Below are 20,352 nucleotides of genomic sequence, written 5' to 3'. Positions count from 1 at the left end.
GTTCACAAAATTTTGAATTTTTTCATTTTTAATTCGAATTATTTCATTTGTAATTCAAATTTTTCCATTTGTAATTTGAATTTTTTTCATTTGAAATTCCAAATGAAAAACTTCGATTTACAAATAGAAAAATTCAAATTACAAATGGAAAAATTCGAATTACAAATGAAATAATTCGAATTACAAATGTAAAAATTTAAATTGCAAATGAAATAATTAGAATTTCAAATGGAATTCTCAAATTACAAATGAAATAATACGAAATTCAATTATAGTTCTCAAATTACAAGTGAAATGTTTCAAATTTCAAATGAAATAATCAAATTACAACTGAAATTCTTCGAATTACATATGAAAATAATGGAGTTTAATTAGCAAGCCCTCCTCTTGGAATCTTTCCAACAGAAGTCGACGTATCCGCCATGGAAATAAAATTACACAAATTGGAAATTGGGATATCTGAGCGTTTTTTTTCTACATTTCAAGTATTTTACCAATTTTGGTAACTCAATTGGGACCAATATAAAGCTCAGAATGAAGAAAGATTTTGCATCATTATGAAGGTGATATTTTCTTCTTCCATTGAGGTGCTTTTCTTTTGGAATACCTTACTAGAAGCGGAAATATTTGCATATGAATAAAACTTTTCATTTTCTTCATATAAGTTTTTTTCCCTTTCCGAACGCTGAATATTTTGATATATAAAGGTATAGGTCTACAAGCCAAAACCAACTTATAATACCCTCCTCACATAGTGGTGTAGGGTATAATCATCAGGAAGCCACATTCTTTATTCTTGAATACCACAAGCCATTTTCATGTCAAGTATTTATTTCATTTAGTATCAACTTTTTTGTCACACCCTATATAACGCATCAAAACATTTTTTGCTACTTGTCAAAAACAAACAAAAAGACAAACATTCTATGAGTCGTGTTTCTGTCTGGCCATTAGATGTCAAATTTATGTTCAATTGAATCGCAGAAAGAAAAAAATAAAGAAGAAAGATAAACTTTAGTTTTGCCTATCTGCAATTGGTACTACTAAGATAACTGATAACAAAAATATGACAAAGAGTATGTGTTTCACATCAATTGGGACACGTCAGAAGAATTTAAATACACCTACAGTGGCAGGAAAATGTTGTATAAAAAATATATAAATTATTAATAGAAACAGATAATTGGAGCGAAATAATGACCAGTTCCATAAATAAGGGAGCCACCGTCCGTCAATCCGAGACCAGAACATCAAAATTTTCGGCGGTGGCAAATCCCCCAGTGTAATGTTGGCGACAGTAGAATTTTATATCCATGTAAAATTTCATGACGATCCGATCAAAATTGCAGAGTAGTTTCACACATATTAAAACGACTCAACGCATTTATTTTGGTATTCACTTTCTTGTGTTTAATTTCTTGATTTGTTATACTTTAAATTTTCAACAACCCATAGTCGGTTCGACAATTTAATATTGTGATAGGTCAGTGTACATTTATTTATAAACATTTACATTGATCGCATAAGCATTTGAATTTTAATTGTCTATTGATTCATCATTGGGGCCTGAAACGCAATTGACAAAATTATCAATGATATGGTTTAAAAATAAAACAAAAAAACGGGTGAAATTTCAAATCAAAATAAATAAAATTGAAACTTGAAGTGATAAAAGAAAAGAAACAAGTGGCTTGATTAAGAAATGGGAACGAAAAATGACATTAGATTTGATAGTGATAATCGGAAAAAAAGAAACTATATGAACGCTATCAGTAAAATGTTTATTGGGAAAACCTTAACACATAAAAAAATAATTTCAAGTTCGTTTTGAGCATAGCCGGCTTCAAGTCATTGCCCGCTCATTTTACCTGCATCGCAGACAGCACACCATTAATGGTAATTAATTTGTAGACAAAATCTTGTACGCTTAACGAAACGTAAAATGATGTGTTGTCGTTATTTTTTTTCTTTCGTTCCATTCATTTAAAAATACAATATTTTGTTTTATTTTTTTTCACGGTGAATAACAAAAGAGAAAAAATTGACGTAACACCTCTTTCAATACAGTCATTATTCAGCGAAAAATGCATCGAACATTTTTTTTATTCATAACGAAGAAAAAACCTTTGTCACTTCTCTTGTTGATCTGAAGTGAAAAGCAAGTATACATAGAAAAAAATTTCGAAATTATAAAATAAACATTAGCTCATGTTCGTAATTTAATACAAGTGCTTAAACACAATCAACTAACAAGAATTTTTAATAATTTTGTTTATTCATAAAATGAAAATGACACGCAAGAACATAATAATTACGTGACAGAACATCCGATTCAAAGTTAATGTCGGATATAAAGCTTTACTATTCCTTTATTTCACAAAATAAAAAATTATAAAACTAGACCATATGGAGATTTATACTGGCGGGTCACCCATGGAATAGAATGAATTTTTCTTCATGAGAAAGGAGTGATTTTTATTCAGATTTAGTGAATTCTGGCTAACACCAGCTGTTAATTTTGGTGTTGTTGTAGCAACGCGCAAATATGTTCGTATTTCATTTTCTGCTATCTGGATTGGGTTCTTCTGCTCCGATGGATGCATCAGTGTGGATGATATACCTTATACCTTAGATCATGAAGACCTCTTCTGACGTTGCGAGAGGGATGTTCACAAAGATAACACCCTAACATGTACTGGATCGACAACATATTGTTGTACTGATGCACAGCCGTCCATATAAAATATGAATATTTTCTTATTTAAATTAATCTATCAGATGTGTCATCGACGATAAAACACAAAATCGTATAATCATCCGAATACATTACGATCTCTATACCGTCTGGACGGTGTTGAAGTTCAGAAAAGTAGGGGTTAAACACTTCCGGAGATATCTTCCCATCTTGAGGAGCTCCCTCTTTCACTCTGCGGGTCTTAGAGTTTTTCTGAATTCCAGAAACGACTGGCGTCCACAGATATAGTTTGTTATACATCATATCAAACACGGCTATAGGGAAGTCTTCTCTATATCCTTGAACAGCTTGGCATGGATGATTTTATCGAAGGCCTTCGATAGATCAGGAGCCACCATGACTTTTCGCAATCTATGAGGAGTAGTTCTTCTAGAATTTTCGCTCGGTATGTACAATTCGCCTCTGCTGGCAATATTGTCTGGCTTCAGTAACGGGAACACCCTGTCTAATTTCCAGGCTTCTGGTACAATATGGGTGACTAATGATAAATTGAGGATCCGGGTTTATCCAGTTTCTAAAGCATTTCCATTGAAATGGATGACCTGTGGTTTCAGTCCCGAACTCTTACCAATGGAATTTTGCATGGATATTATACCTCTCTTGGTACGCTCTTCAACATTCCTTTTCCACTGGGTGTGGTGGCGGTATGCTGTGGAACTTGCTTTCTAAAGGGAGCTCTAGAGTGGATATAAACGATCAGTGTAGCACTATGGAATGATTCAAGCTTAAGGTTATTAAAGGCACCTTCTACATTAGCAGGTATAGTTTAGCCTTTAATATTCCTCTTAACAAGACCCACGACATCATTCTGTGTGGTCTCCACTGGTTTGCCATTGATATATGCATTTATAGCTTTTTAATAGGGAGGAAGATATTCTGATCGGTCTACAGTCATTGGAAAGTGTATGGCTTGACTTTCGAGATGTATGTCGCAGTGACCTGCCTCCACAGTGTCGGAGTGAGCGGTAGGCACAGACAAGCTCTGAAAATGTGACCCAAATGTGGGATCAATAACTCAAATGTATTTTGTAGCATTGTAAGAAAGATACCGTCTGGACCGGGTGATTTAAAGAACTTCAAGGTATTTATTGTCTAAGCTACCTTTGGACGACTTATCTTCTCGATGACTATCACCTCCTCAGTGGACTGATTGCAAACGGTTGGAGCCCTTAAGCGCTCTAGTGCATCAATGCAGTTGGGGAAGTGGGTATTGACTATGAGATCCATAATTTCCACGACAGACTTAGTCCATGTGCCATCTTCCCGTTTGATACTACCGATGGATTTGGGATCCTTCGGGAGTACCCTACGGAATCTGGCTACGTTCTTTACTCCCTCTATCGACTCCCTAAAGCAGATCCAAGATCTGCGCTTAGCACTTTTTATTTCACTGTTGTACTTATTGAAAATAAATTAAATTTTGTAGTCCTCCCAATCAGTACGCAACTTTGTTTTACAACTTTGTTGTAAAGCCTTCCGCTAATTTCCTATGATTTGATAGATCTTTAGACCACCAGACCGGTTGATATCAGATGGTCAGGCGGTCTCAAAGCTGTCCACAAGAATCTTTGTCACATGATTTACTGCGCTATCAATTGACGGGTAATGTAGTACCCCCAGCTTAGAGTTTACTAGTTCAGTGAATTTGTTCCAATCAGTCTTCCTTGGATTCCTACCCAGCAAAATTTGAAGGAAGGGGTTCTATGCGATGACGTGATTTCATGGCATATTTTGCATTGGTTCAAAGCAAGTCGTGAAAGATCCGATCTTTTCATTAGCATTTAAACCCATGCAAAGGAAGTCGTGAAAGATCCGATATTTTCATCAGCATTTGAATCATTTGTACAGATCACTACAAACAAACAAGTCGATTTGTACATCCCTACAAGTAGCGACATCAAAACAAAAGAGTATACATTTCCAAAATGTTTGTTATAAAATTACAAATTACAAATTAAATGTAGGTTCACGAACTAGAAATTCTTAAAGGAGTGCTGTTGGAGTCCATGTCGAAATCTGAACTGGCGATGAGAAGATAATAGAAAAGCTTTTGTAAGATGAAACAAAATCAGTGGCAGAGAGTGGACGATGTAAACTCTGTTGCGGTGCAGCGGCGGTGATTAAATTTAAATTTTGGGTGTAAACTTTATGCTGATAAATTAGTTCTAGTTATTTCATGCATTAGTTTGAATTAATAAAGAGTTTGGTTTGTCATGAAAATCATATTTCAATACAGAATTTTCCATTTGCCAAACAAGACATGCCAAAGGGTTGGTGAAAATGACATGTCAAAGCATTGGTCAAAATGACATGCTTAGGATCCGACAATGAATGTCATCTTAAGATCCGAAATGAATGTCATCTTATGGTGGTCACGCTCATATAAAATTCATGAGTGAAAATGACATACCAGATCACTTGCACCCATGATTCAATAGCATCCTTGGCATCGAACATTTTGCTGGGTATTGACATTTGTTGTTAATTCCATCGGTAGAGAGTTACAGAATCGCACTACTGAGCCACAATTCATTTTGCAGCGGTATCTTGCACCTTGATGTCGTATCTTGTCAGTGGTGATCCATTATTACAATCTTTTCTGTTTGGAAATTTGAATTCAAAAGGCTGATCACAGTTCACAGCAGAAGTGCAGTAAACAAAAAGATGTCTACTTCTATTCTTCCCAAAACATCATGGGGGTTATTCTGAACGAAAATTCCCCGTGAGTTTCAACTTAAAGAACTCACCGGGAATTTTCGCTCAAAATGACCCCACATAATTTAATAATCTGTGTCAACGATATTAAAATCTTCAATAAATACATATAGCAAAAAATGTTGACTTCTTTATTGTTGATAATCATTTTTCTCTTCAAGCAAACAAACAAATTTTACGAAACAATTGTTTTTATTTAACAACAATACAAAAAAATGCATTGCAAAATTGTTTTTCTCCATGAACATGTTTTTTTCAGATAGCTATGTACATATATTGATTTCATTAAGGTGTTAAGAAGCACTTTCTCAATATCTTGTGGAAATTTTTGTTTTTATTTTCTTTTCCGTTGGGGTGTTTATTTACAATACAGGTTTTTTTACTTACAAGAAACGCATGTTCGCTCATCGGAGAAGTTCATACTACACGTTGCGCGCTATATGTGTTAATCGAAAATGTTCCTACTATATGTGCACATTTGCTTCGCACCATGAGATAAATTGAATATTCATGTTCACGGCTAGTTTGTTTCTTTCTGTTTAAGAATTTGTGTATAAACACAATGGCGAAACAGTATGGCGATAAACATTTCGTCACTTGCTGAGTATTTATTTGCAAATTTCACTTGTTATGCTAATTTTTTGTTTGAAAGTTAATAATTTCAATCTTCACCTGTTTCGCAAAGCATTAAGATGTGGCGAATTGTGATATATCATAGTTCCACGTTCAGGTAGTAAAAAAGCAGATATAAACGCCTTATAGGTTATAAAATGGATAGGGAAAGTCATAACAGCAACATAAGTTGACGAACTGCCATGACATCATTTGATGGTTTATCTTGTACCCAGATTTAAATCGATTGACAAAAGACTGGAACAAAGTATTTTTTATCAGTCTTATAAGTTTCCAGGCTCCGACCATGGACAAGAAAGAGTAGAACAAATTTATATTCACGATATCTTAAATAAAGCCCATCATAGTGTTTCGAATTCTCTATGTTGGCAACAACTTTAGTTTTTTTTCCAAAATGTTCCTTTTACTTTAAGGAATGACATACTTACACACAGCATCTAGCAAACACTCAGAGGAGAGGAATTTTCGCAAACATAACACGGTGCTCTTGAAACAATTTTAAATGGAAGGTGCTTACACCTCGGAAGTTTTTGCGGATTCTGAAACTACAATGTTCATAGATGAGAACAATCAAAAAACAAAAAAAAAATCGCCGGAGCGCTTTTTAAATAAATCGCGATTTAAGTTGACATTTTTAGGGGTTGTTTAGGTTTTCGCGATTTTGCTTAGAAACCGCATTTCCTATCAAAATGGGACATAAACAAATATTGTAGCTATGAAAATTCTCTACAAGATCGACCTTTATGGTATTTTCGTACCTTTTACCATTTTTGAGATATAGAAGTTCAACTTGGGACAATGCACTGACTGTATCGCCCCCTTATAAAACAATGTCATGTAGGGTGCGCCTTAACTAACTTTTGATGAAAACCGCTTACACAGGGAAAGTTTTTGTGAATTCTGAATCAACAGTGTTCATAGATGAGAAAAATCCAAAAACTAGAAAAAATCGCTGTAGGGATTTTTAAATAAATCGCGGTCAAAATTCACATTTTTAGGTGTTTTTTAGGTTTTTACGATTTTGCTTGAAAATCGCAGTCCAATCGAAAAGGAGCTAAAGAAAATGTTGTAGCTGTCAAAATTCTCTAGAGGATTGACTTTATCATTTGTTCCCAGCTTGTACCATTTTTGAGATAAGGAAGCTCAGTTTACATTTTTAGTTTTTTTTGTTAGGGTTTCGCGAATTTGCTTGAATACGGTAAGTCGTATCGACATGTGACCTGAGAAAATCTTAAAGCTGTGAAAATTCTCTACAAGACCGGCTTAAGTAACTTATCCTTAGTTGTAACATTTTTTAGATATATAAGTTTAAGTTGGGAATTTGCAGTCAAAAGTTAATTAAGGCGCACCCTTCATGACATTGTTTTATAAGGGGGCGATACAGAATTGAATTGAATTTGAATTGTCCCAATTTGAATTTCTATATCTCAAAAACCGTAAAACCGACGAGAATATCATAAAGGTCAATCTTGTAGAGAATTTTCATATCTACAACATTTGTTTTAGTCCCATTTTGATAGGAAATGTGGTTTTAAGCAAAATCGCGAAAACCTAAACAACCCCTAAAAATGTCAACTTAAATCGCGATTTATTTAAAAAGCGCTCCGGCGATTTTTTTTGTTTTTTGATTGTTCTCATCTATAAACATTGTAGTTTCAGAATCCGCAAAAATGTCGGAGTTGTAAGCACCTTCCATTTAAAATTGTTTCAAGAGCACCGTGATAATCGCTCCAAACACATATCTCAACCCAACCCCCGTTATATCCTTTATTTCAGATGATTTCATTTCAAACCTAACCGTCGCTCCTTCTCCCTCTCGCCTCTGTACAGTTATGTACAAAAATTTCACAACATTACCAACATTCAAAACAGCAACCCATACTTTCCCTTTCAAGGACACACACGGCACACACTAGTCAGAATGCCTATGAATTTGCAGACAGCTGTTTCGAAGCAAACAAACAAAAACAACATCAATATAATACAAGCAAATAAAATAAGCTTCTAAATGTTTTTGGTGGCGTCAAAAATACTAGGGCGCACAACGAACCAAACCACCAAAAACATGTACAAAAATTTTGAAAAATGAATATGTAATGAAAAATCTCAATCAAATCAAAAGCAAAAAAGAAAACCACCACCACTATCAAAAAAATTTAAGGGAGGTAAAAGTGAGGAGAAAGGTCACAAGGGTAGATTTTTTGTAATGAATTCGGTTCCATTGACTTTTGTTCTGAAACTGATAAAAGGAAAAGATTTGTTGCAATTGCCAATAAACGATGCTATCGATTAGAAATAGGCACGTTGCCGATAAAACAGCTGTTTTTTGTGAGTGATTAGGATGCTGCTGCACTTTTGTAGAGCTAGCTAACCTTACCAGCAATGGCACGTGAAAGCAAACATCAGATTTCAAGGAGATCAATAATGCACCTTTAAAAAAAGATGTTTTCTTGTAAAAGTTAAAAAGTCCGAAGCGGCCTACAAATCATAACACAAACATGTGATAGGCAAAAAACGTCTGGTGTTAGAGGACAAGGCAATGACCAGGTACATCACATTTTGCACAGTGTACTAAGAAGCTCCTATGAGGACAACAGGAGATTACCACAACTCGCCAGATATCACAAATATGTTGGCTGCCGGTCTGATTACAGTGTTTTCAGCCATTGGCAAAAAATAAAAACCGAAATTTGTGACATTTTTGGTTCAAGCTCTGGCAACACTGACAGCTATGGCATGGAACTTTTTAAAAATGTTAGTTTTTATTTCATTCGAACGCGTTCATCTTAAGAATAGCTCCAAAAGTCGGAACATTTGATTTTTGTAGTGATTACAACATACAATTTACGTGCAAGTAAATATATTCAAAATATCTCGAAGCTAATACGAATTGCAAAATATTATAATGGATTTTGAAGGTGGAGGTAATAGCATAATTTTTAAAAAGAAAATGAGTTTTAACGTGTTATCTGTAAGTTTTCTTAGTGTATTTTGTAATGCCAATTCGATCATATACATTAATTTGACCTAAGGTTTTTGTCATGATGCCCACCAGTGCCCACCTAGGGAATAATTTTCCAATATAGGTCATGGGTTCAAGATTATCCAGTATTAAAGCTGCCATAGAATATATTTTCTATGGATATATTAGGGTATAACCCTGTTATCTGACCACGTGCATTAACATAACTGGCATTAATAGAAAGGTCAAGAATTCTTCCAAATATGATTTTCGTGGGCGCTACGTGCCTTTCAGGAAGAACGCTTTAAGATCTATATTAAAAATATTACCAATTTTCAGACAAAAGAGATAGTCTATTAAACCCGGTAAATTCGTTGGTTTTTGTGTTGTTTTGGGGATTGTTTTGTTTCCCCATTATTATTTTTGCATCATAAGATAATCGGGACTCTGTTCATGACATTTTGTATTAACAGCAAAAAAAATTGGTACCGTATACCCCCTCCATGTTTTCTTAAAACGATGGTTTCTTAAAACGAAACAGCAGCACAAAGTTGTAATCAGCGTATTAGTTTGATATTTGCACTGGAAGTATTGTTGGCCACTTTCTCCATACAAGTGGATCCACTGTGACTTAATGACGTGCCCTGTGCATAGAGTTGGATATAGGCAGCCGTAGAAACTGTGCCAAATCGATAGGTTTTAACGACAAATCTATGAGACGTAGATTTGTTGTGTTAGATTAGCAATTGAATAAGTGAGAAGTATAGTGAGGCTCTGAAGGCATGAAGGGCAAAGGTTTAAGGACCAGGTACAATACGCTGTCTATAGGAATTGGGAACATTACTATACCCGGACCGGAGTTGTGCCAGAATGGAACTAGTTTGCCTGAGAAGTAGCCGCTCACTGTCCGAAATTGCAGAAGGATCCTAATTTAGGACTTTATTGCACCCATAGCCACCCACTTATGGCATCATGGAGTTCGTTATCGACAATCTACAATTGACGTCCGATGGAATGACTTCTTGGATGTATTCACGATAGCACCTGAAGTTCTGACGGGTGTATTGGGGATGTGGATCTCCCACCACAGTGCGATGTGGATCTCCCACCACAGTGTGATGGCTGGGATGACACGGCAAGTAGGATGCCAGCAGGAACTGTCTAGTCAGCAACACATTATGGTGAAGCATGCGACATGTTATTTCCCTTGGCTCACAATATTCCGATCATCGTTTCCGTTAACAGACTACCCAACTTCATAACCTCTGATTGCAGTACTTTCCTAACCATGGAAAAGTTGATTGGCGAGGGTTTAGAGAATTTACCGATCACCGCTTTAGGGAACTGCACATTCCTTTTATCTGAGAATTTTCCGGGACATCATCACAGCTGCAGCGGCTCTCTACATACCTGCTGATAGAATATCCGAAATTTCACCAGCTGAGATTACAGGACTAGAAAATGAGCGTGATCAGCTTCGTCGTACGAGCCCTGACGACACAAGAAATAGAGAACTTACACTTGAAGTCAACAGGCTAGTAGGCGACCTTAAGCGAAAAAGTGGCTAGACCACCTGAAGCAATGCAACATTGGTACAGGATTATGTAAATTACGGGGAAGGCCTAAATTACCCTCGAATTTGAGAGAAAAGAATGATAGAACGGTTGTTACTTTAACCGACAGTTTATAGAATTCGATACCGTCAGCCATGTCAAGCTGTTCGAGAACATAAGGAAACGTTGGATAATGAACTATATCTTTGAAGGAGTGAGAAGGCGGTGTGATATATGGAGAATTGTTTAACCTCTACCATTTTGGAATTACACAGCATCCAGATGACGTAGAGAGCATAGTTTATTCGGATAACACTTGTTAGGGATTTGTTTTGGACGATTATTAAAAAACGCTAAAAACACGAAAAAACGCTGCATGTGCATTGACCTGGCATACTCTGTAATGATTTGATTGGCCAATCCATGGTTTTTTTGTCACACATTGCTCTAAGAATTTGTTGCCGTCAGGTTTGCATTGCATTGTTTGTGCACATGTGTGTGTAACGTGATTTGGTTAACTCGTTTTGTTTTCGAGAATGAAAAAACACTTGATATTGAGCGTTGGCTAGAGGCAGTTGGTGGTGACTAAGAGTCGGACATTCGCATAGTGGAAAAAATTAATTAATTATTGCCTTGAATAATTAATAATAACTCCCACAACCAGATTAAAAGTGTCTAAGGATTTTTTTTTCTTAACGGAATGTTATAAAAAGAAACAAATATTTAAACCAAACAATTACCAAATTGTCGTCAACTGAATTTTGTATGAAATATGGAAAAGAAGAGAAAAAAGAAAAGACTGGAGATTGAGTGCTACTTGTGTTTTTTTTTTTTTTTTTTTTGTAACAACGAGCTAATATTAAATAAGCAATGCAGAGCCCTATGTTTGCGTAACGAACGTTACTGTACATAATACCTTTAAAACAATGATGTGCAAATTTTTGAGAAAAACTCATGAAAGACCACCAAATGGATCAAATTGTATCCAAACAAAACTATATGTCATATAAAACTCTGATGCAGTGAAAAAAAGAAAAAAAAATAATTATTTTAAATAAAGACTGCCCATATAAAAGAGAACTAACTGAACGTTATTGCTGAAGCAACAACTCATATAAAAATGTCAAATCTTCATCGTTGTCAATTTAAATAAAAAGAAAAAAAAACTGTCATTACCAGTATGAGAAACCAACAACCACAAGTATAGTAAATATTGCAAAACAAGAGAAGAGGAAATTCAAACGACTTTTAGCCAGCAAATAAAAAAAAATTGAAATAACAGTGCTGTGCATATAACAACAACATTCATTCCTGAATAACAAACTTACAACTTAGTAATGGAGAATACAAAGCTGCATATTTGTTTTAGACTTAAGATTACATTTGTAAGTAGATTGTAATTTAGCTATAAGGAATATTTTCCGAACCAAAATGTATTAATAATTAAATGCATTTAGCTATAATAATAATTGTATACTGAATTGAATATGAATCTCTAATTTTTTATTATTGAGAGTGAGAGTAGCTGGTCCATGGGCGGTGTTGGAGTAACGGCGTTATTTACCGTAAGATAACAGTAGGTAACATATTTTTTTGGGGTAACTGTTAAATTTGTGAGTGTGTAAGTTACCATAGGCGTACTTTTAGGTCGGGAAAAATGCACTCCATGTGATAACTACATCGGTCACAAATGAGTTGATGATGTTCGTTTCTCAGGCCAACTGCATGTGTATTTGTTATATAATTGAATTATGTGGATTTGATATAATAGGCATGTAAACTCCTACGTTACGAGGCGATAACCCGGGATACAGTAACCTCGCCACGGCAGAGCTAGCCGATTAGAACTTGAAACATGCCCTGTATTCGAGATTGTCGAAAATAATTGTTGATAATTTTTTTTGTATTGACTCGCTCGTAACACACTGGTCAACAGGACTTTTGTTTCAACCGAAGTTGCGGTTGTTTCTTGATGAAATCGGCTAGTTATTTTCAAATCCGGTCCCGGTTTTTCTCCATCAGCTCTTTTTTTTGAGATAAAGCTCAAAATAGGTTTTTATGAGTTTAACCCAGTCTTTCGTTATTTACGGATACAAACAAATATTTTTTGTGGGTTTTTCGACATTAAAATATTAAGGAGATGTTGTATGCTCGATACAAATCGTTATTGAAATAGTTAGGGTGAGTATATTTAAGAAAAAATATAGAAAATATACGACGAACCTTCTAGAAAATGCATATTTTGAGTACTTTAAGCTGTAATTACGTCATCGGGGGAAGGATCTTCATATGGAACTCCGGATATACTTAGGGTGTCTACTATATAATCCAACATTCAAATGTATAATATAAAGTTCATAGTCCCCATGATTCAGTCATAAACTAAAAATCGCCATAAAGACTGCTAAAGGGAAATAATTTACCAGTGACATCATTACCACATAAGCCATTTACTTTTCAATGGCAGTCTTCATGATGATTTTTAGGTTATGGCCGAATCATAGGCGCTATGAACTTTATATTATATATTTGAATACTGGACTATATAGTAGACACCCTAAGCATATCCGCATTGCCATATGGAGATCCTATGACTTCCCCCGATGACGTAATTACAGCTTAAAGTGCTCAAAATATGCAATTTTTACAAGGTCCGTCGTATATTTTCTATATTTTTTTTATATATACTCATTATAACTATTTCAAAAACGATTTGTATCGAGCGTACAACATCTTCTTAATATTTTAATGTCGAAAAACCAACAAAAAATATTTCTTTGTATCCGAAAATAACGAAAGTCTAGGTTAAACTCGTAAAAACCGATTTTGGACTATATCTCAAAAACAAGAGCTGATGGAGAAAAACCGGGACCGAATTTAAAAATAACTCGCCGATTTCATCTAGAAACAACTACAACTTCGTCTGAAACATTCAACTTTTTCAATTTTGTTGAGCAGTGTAATTGTACGATCTTGGTATCGGTTCTTATCGTCGAAGACATGTGATAGGTTAAACATCTACATAGCTGACTTAGTGCATCTGAGGAATTTAAAAAAATTCGCGGCTAAAATCTGTTCACTACAGGGAGGGCTGAAAAAAGGCTTCCCTGAATATATTTATGGCTGATTCCGACCACAAACTACCCCAAAATATTGAGTTTAACTTTCGAAAGCATGTTTAAATCGTCCGGGTAAGTCACTGCTTTTTGCGATAAGATCAGAGCTAGGAACAAGTTCCTAAGACATCACTTGCGGTACTGACGAAGAAACTTTGTTGATCTCTTACAAAACAATAGACCGGTCTGTGGTAAGCTATGCAACGCCACTGTGATAATTGTTTGCGCTATGCAGCGAAAGTATATTCAAATCTGCCAGAATGCCGCAACAGGCAATCTTCTCATGACGCCCGTGGACCAACTTCACGGGGAGACGAAGATTTTACCGGTACATCACCACAAAAAATGTTGTCGATGCAGTAATTGCTCGGATGTTGCCGTCGTCATTAGCACAGCCACAACATAGTGGGCAGGTTTCCCCCACACAGGCACGTTAGGAGAGATCTTCACGATCTAGAAAGAGAGAGAGAGGTCCAAAAATACAAGCGAGAACATTTAGATCAACGTGAATAACATTCACACAGATGCAATTGGGCAGGCAGATACACAACACATGACCGGCATGTGGATTGGGACCACACGACACGCTGCATTTATTTGACTGCCCAACAATCCCCATTTTGGTTTCCCACTCAGTCCAGGTTGCAGAATTTTTGAATCTGGACACAGAGGAACCATAACCAGATAACTGAAAAATATATACGGAAGAACATATTTGCGTTACTACAACAATCACAAGATTTAATCGCCGCGATATACACACATGGAACAAATTTCCTTTAGAGGCAACAGTAACAAAATTTTCTCCTAAATTTTGAATTTTTTCTCTAAATAGCCGGCCTTCGGACAGATGCAAATTTCGGAAACAAAAGTTGTTTTAAATTTACCTCGGGTAGTATGGACTTCCCCATATATATTATTTACTGTTGTGTTCGGAGAGACAAGACTTACCTGTAATAACAAAATTTTAACACGAATTGAGTTTAATAAATGCGTTTTAACAAAATTTTAACACGAATTGAGTTTAATAAATATGTTTAACTTAAGTCCAACTTCGGGTTTTGGAGGAACTTTCGAGGCCTATATCTCGGGAAGTATACATTTCCGGGACAAAAGTTATACACCGTTGGAATCAGAATACAGAGGACTACCTATGGTGCAAATATTGTCCTACCTTAGGTGCCTCTAAAGGAAATTTAAGCCCCACAAAATCCGTACTTGGGTAACGTAGGTCTTTACTATGTAACCCATGGTTACATCGTTCTGCTAACGATTAGAAGAATGTGGCTCGATTAAAACGACACAACTTCAGAGTCCGTGACATCTTTTACCATACAAAGGAATCTACTGTACCATGATAAAGAAAATTCCAATAGATATTTCGAGCAACACTAATTGTTCGACTACCTACAACCACCACTCTTATTGACTAGAAATCATATTAAATGGAAATGGACACAATTTCTAGAATATTAATTGGTGGTTTGTTTGTTTACCCCCAACCTATCCTTTCACGTTATCCTGTTTTATGTTTTCGATACTCTTTTTTGTTTGTTGTTGTTATATACTTACAATGTGTTCTCGTACAGTGTTGTGGAATATCTGTAGTTTCATGTCGGTGACTTCTTCCTCTTCTTCGTCCATGTTGCTGAAGAATAGTTGATTTTTGTCACTAACAGTGGCCAGCTTAAATGAAATTTTATTGTCTTTTGTGGAATTAAATTACAGACTTTTTTAATGAAAATCACTCAAGTTAATTATATAGTTTCGTGTTAACAAATGCAGCCGAACAAAATGTATCTTTTTTTCTCAAACAAGTTGAATGTTACAAATCAAAACACAAGCTCACGTACACACAGAATCACTTGCAGCCACCAGCAGCATTCAAAGATGGTAGGGGGTCAATTAAACTTTAGTTGAATTTCAATTTTCCCCAATTTTGTTGTTGATACATTCTTCACATGCAGTCACAGTCAAAACACTTGTTGTTGTTATTTTCTCTACTTTGTATGCTCAATTTTCCCTCTTTTCTCGGGCAGTTGATTGAACAAATTCATTACTATTTGACTATTTGCTTTAATATGATATAGATTTTGTCAAATATCCTTTTGTTATTTTAACCTTTGCCACTTTTTAGTTGGTGAAACAAAGCTCTCTCTTCTGCTTCTTCGTCTCGCTTGTTGGAATTTACAAACGCACATACACACGTTATACTTTTAATTTATTATTTTATTTGTTATTGTTGCTGTTTTATGCTTCAAAATACGTTTTTACGGATAGGCTAGACCAGGGGCGAGCTTCTTTGCTTAGATCGTATAGTGAGGGCGCCCACTGAGTTGTTTTTGCATTTGCTTCTCTCTCTCACGTACAGTGTAAATGAATGAAAACAAACAAAAACATAATGTTGTTGTTGCTTTTTTCACTCATACGTTCATACATGTCTTCGCTTTGGTTGTATTTCTGTGGTCGTCGCTGGGCTAGACGGACAACACAACTGATAAGGGAGAATTGCAAATATTTCTTTTTCTCGTCTCCACTAATTTTTGTGATTATTTCCAGCAAATATTTATTAATTTTGATTTACATTAAATTTCGTGACAAATTGGAAAATAGCTCCGTAAATCAAAGTAACCAAAAACAGTTCAGCAAGTAATTTTCCGGGAATTTTTCACACCCCGACGCGTTCAAAAAGACAACTGAATAGAATGTCAGAAAAAAGAAATTGTGTATTTTTTAGTTCACAGCTGGCTAAGTTAAGTGTTGCCAGATGTTATCATTAGCAGAGTTTAATTTTATTGACAGTAAAATAGACAATCAAACAAATAGCTGTAAATGTTTGGTGAAATTATTGGTTTTATTATTTTTAGAATATGAAAATATGTTTAAATTGGGGTATTATAATCAATGATTATTTTTAAACACTGTGAAAACCCAACAACACTTTGAAATAAAAATGATGGCAACACTAAATAAATATTTGAATCATGGTATAATAAGAAAGGTATGACAGAGCTCACAGCTGATTACAATTTTTTTCATGAAGGTGACCGACTTCTGTCAAAGTAGTTTTTGTTTTGAAAATTGTGAGCAAAACAAAATACATAATATATGTATGTATTGAAGTTTCATTGAACAAAATTGGAATTTTATTTTAACACACCATTAAATTAAAATTGTGACAATGAAACGCCAAGAAATTGTGTGAAATACATCGAGTTGGTTGGAAGGTACAATTGACCCGTTTTAGAATTTCAGGCAACTAATAAACGGATGTATAAATGTATAAAGAAATCTGCTGATGTCTAAAGTTTCTTTTTTGTTCTCATTGAATTGGGGTTTCAAGAACCCATCAGCGTTTTGGATTTGGAAACAATGTAACTTGAATTAATATTTTTACTTGAAAACTGCGGTTTTAAATCTTCCTGCACGAAAGAAAAGAGGATTTTCAAATGCCTTATTGGAAACCTAGTAGAGCAACTTTTCAAGGCGGCTGCAAGTGTTGTTGCAAATGTATTTAATATGATTTTTTCTGACCACATCCATATGTACATATTTATTCATTTTCACGTAATATAAAAATAAAAACATCAAAACTATAACAACTTTTGAATATGTATTGATCGAAGATCTCATTTGCCACTATCTCTTATTATGCTCTGGTGCGCCGCGCCACTGATTGATATAACTCCGAAAGATTCTGGGAAAAAATAACTTTTCACTCCATGCACCTATGCATGAGACCTTTTTTCGTGTTTCTTCCTTCATTTCAATTTCTCTTGTTAGTTCTCTGGAATGAATGTATTGGGCTGAGGCTTGAAAACAGCATCATTTTGAGTAATTCCGCGTTAAAATAAACTGTTAACTGTAGACAAGAAAACTCTTAACAACACTTCTAACGCGATACTGAAAAGTTAAACTTATGCTTGGTTTACATTTATGAAATCCACTCGATTTCAACTGTCAATTTCATTGCTCAAACGTCAAGTGAAATCCAATCGATTTCAGATGAGTTTTCATTTGACGTATACACAAAGGAATTGACAGATGAAATCGAGTGGATTTCGTAAATGTAAACATAGTCTTACAATTAATTCAATTTCACACATTTCAATGATTTTGAAAGTTGAACACAAGAATAAGAAAATAAAAATAAATAAAATAAGTTGATGTTTGTAAATGTGTATGTATAAATAATTTTGACAGAAAGCGGGCATAGCTTCAGGGTTGAGTTTTTAATGTTTTTTAGAACCTGTTCTACCTTCCTTATTATACCATGATTTGAATATTCTCAAATGATAGCGTATGCCATATGGCAAAACACATTAAGAGGGGTAAAAGTAATTACAAAAGTCGTGTTCCTTTACGCAAAGTGTTCCTTTACTTTAAAAAGCATACAATTTATTGGCCTGTTCCCGTACTTTATAAAGTGGTAAAAGTTGTAAAAGTCGTAAACGATTTTCATATAAATTTTGTGTACAGGAACGCAAAATGTGTAAAAATTGTAAAAATTTTTTAGTTCTGGAACAGAGCTTATATGAGAGCTGTAGGGAAATTCTGTTACCCATTTTTTGGGTTACCGACAAAAATTGGTAAAATTAAAACGCAAAATTATTAATGAAAAGTATTAACAAAAGTTGGCAGCACTATTGTTATCGGTAGCAGTTAGCTACAACTTTGATTTGGTTGTTAACTTACCGAAAAATTTCGTTAATTGCCGAAATTAAGCACTTTAATTTTAAGGATTTTTGTCGTTAACTCAAAGAATGAGTTAAAGAATTCGACTATAGTTCACAGCTTTTACCATTTTTGCCACTGTTACCATTATTAGAAGTAAAGGAACAGACAAAAATTCATATATGTACCTATTTAGGTTAAAAAAAAAAAAACAAACGTGAAAAAACTGCTAAATATTCTACTGTAAAATTGCGTTTATTCTACATTCAATTCATGATAAATTGAATGGATTGAATGTGGATTTATTTGACATCAAATGTATGGAAACATTTCGACGGTGTCATGCTTAAGTGTTCCATACGCCATTTTTGACATTTTGAGATAAAGGTACCTTATTAGATTTTAAACCATGCTCTTTCAGATTTTTTTGTCAATATGTTCCATATCTGCTTTGTGACGCAAAAAATCCCGTCTTTTTTGTTCCATAACCATAAAGCCCGCCGTATGGAACAAAAAGAGACAAAAACGAATTGTTCCGCCCAAAAAATCAAGGCGTTTGGAACAAAAAATTGCCCAATTTGGTTAACTTACGAACAATGTGCCGTATGGAACAAATTATTTTAAAGGACTCTGGGCTTAAAAACTGAAGAAGTAATTGTTCCCTTGGAAATCGTATGTTATAATGATACGTGTTTCTATTTTCGTATTTGAAAGGTTGAGTACCTTCTCACATTGAGTTCCTAGTTCACTGTTCCAGTTACAAAAAGCATGAGTAACGTCACACAAACTAACTGGAGATGTTACGAATGCTCAGTGTTTTTAATACAAACGATGTGGACGATTTGAACTGCGTAGTGAACTCGATCGTTCAATTGAAGGCGAATTTAGGAAGGGATCCAAAGCCTAAATCAGACCTTCATTTGCAGTAAAAACACATTTTTCAATCAAGAATTACTAACAAATATTTCATAAACGCATAAACGCAGTAGAAAGTGTCTTGAATACAACATTGACGAATCGTTTAAGACAATTCTATATCCCTGAAGACACCTTGCAGACAGCAATGTGAAATCATCGACGAAATTTTCACACAAATGTCCAGTATTCGTGTAAGACAACTTGAGCGACAGGGTAAGCAAAGTTGTTACTGAAGACAACTTAGATGACTAAACTCCCTACATTTCGTTGATGACAACTTCGATGACTAAAAAACCCATATCTCGTTGACGACTGTTCCACAGATACTGTCTTGTTATTCGTCATTGATGACCCTACTAAAGACAATTTAATTTATGTTGTCGTGTGTCAATTTTTTTATATTATAAAATTTAATATGTTTACAAATTTTATCTTAAATGAATAATACTTAGCTCCCATATTTCTGCCAGTCACCCTTTTCTTCGAACCTTGGCAGACCGTACTTCTTACCCCAGGCGACTGAAGAGCGATTTACACATCCTTATTTATGGATTCTGCAAAAATAAACCATTGCTCTGTTCCAGAACCTGCAAGAAGCTAAAATTTTTTACTACGATAACATTTTTTCCTTTATGTTATCTAAAAAAGTAGTGGAAATTAGTAGATTATTGCAGTACTGGAACAGACCATATGATAAATCAATTTTGTAAATTGCCACTAATCATGGTATAAGTAAAGAGGTAGATTTAAATGAAAAAAATGTATAGAACCCTAGTTTTTCCTGAATTCATAAAACTTCAAAATTAGTAAACAAAAAGGCAACAAGTGGGTTTGTTTACAAAATACCAATTTTGAGCATTTTATAAAAAAGGCGAAAAATGTATGAAGAGCCAAGGTTTCTCCACATAATCGAGTTGTGGATATGATAAAATGTTTGTTTCAATAATAAGCTGAAGGATTTCTTCCATACAAATGCTCTAAAAACAATTTTGAAAATCATTGAATTCGATTGTTTTTAAAATTGTT

At 34.7% G+C, this 20,352-nt stretch overlaps 1 protein-coding gene across 2 annotated transcripts in view; it reads right to left on the bottom strand.

The window, feature by feature from the left end:
- The window catches only part of LOC141403840 (protein Lilipod-like), an 84,419-nt gene extending 67,984 nt beyond the window's left edge, over window positions 1–16,435 (bottom strand). For both annotated transcript variants that reach the window (XM_073986871.1, XM_073986864.1), the window contains exon 1: window positions 15,307–16,435. In XM_073986871.1, coding sequence (XP_073842972.1) covers window positions 15,307–15,378 — 72 coding nt within the window. In that variant the 5' untranslated portion in view covers window positions 15,379–16,435. The remainder of the gene's footprint in view (window positions 1–15,306) is intronic.
- Window positions 16,436–20,352: the final 3,917 nt, after the last annotated feature.

The sequence above is a fragment of the Musca autumnalis genome, unplaced genomic scaffold (assembly GCF_047663935.1).
Source record: "Musca autumnalis isolate F117 unplaced genomic scaffold, ASM4766393v1 scaffold_1, whole genome shotgun sequence".
Lineage (NCBI taxonomy): Eukaryota > Metazoa > Arthropoda > Insecta > Diptera > Muscidae > Musca > Musca autumnalis.
This window is presented reverse-complemented; position numbering and strand designations above follow the sequence as displayed.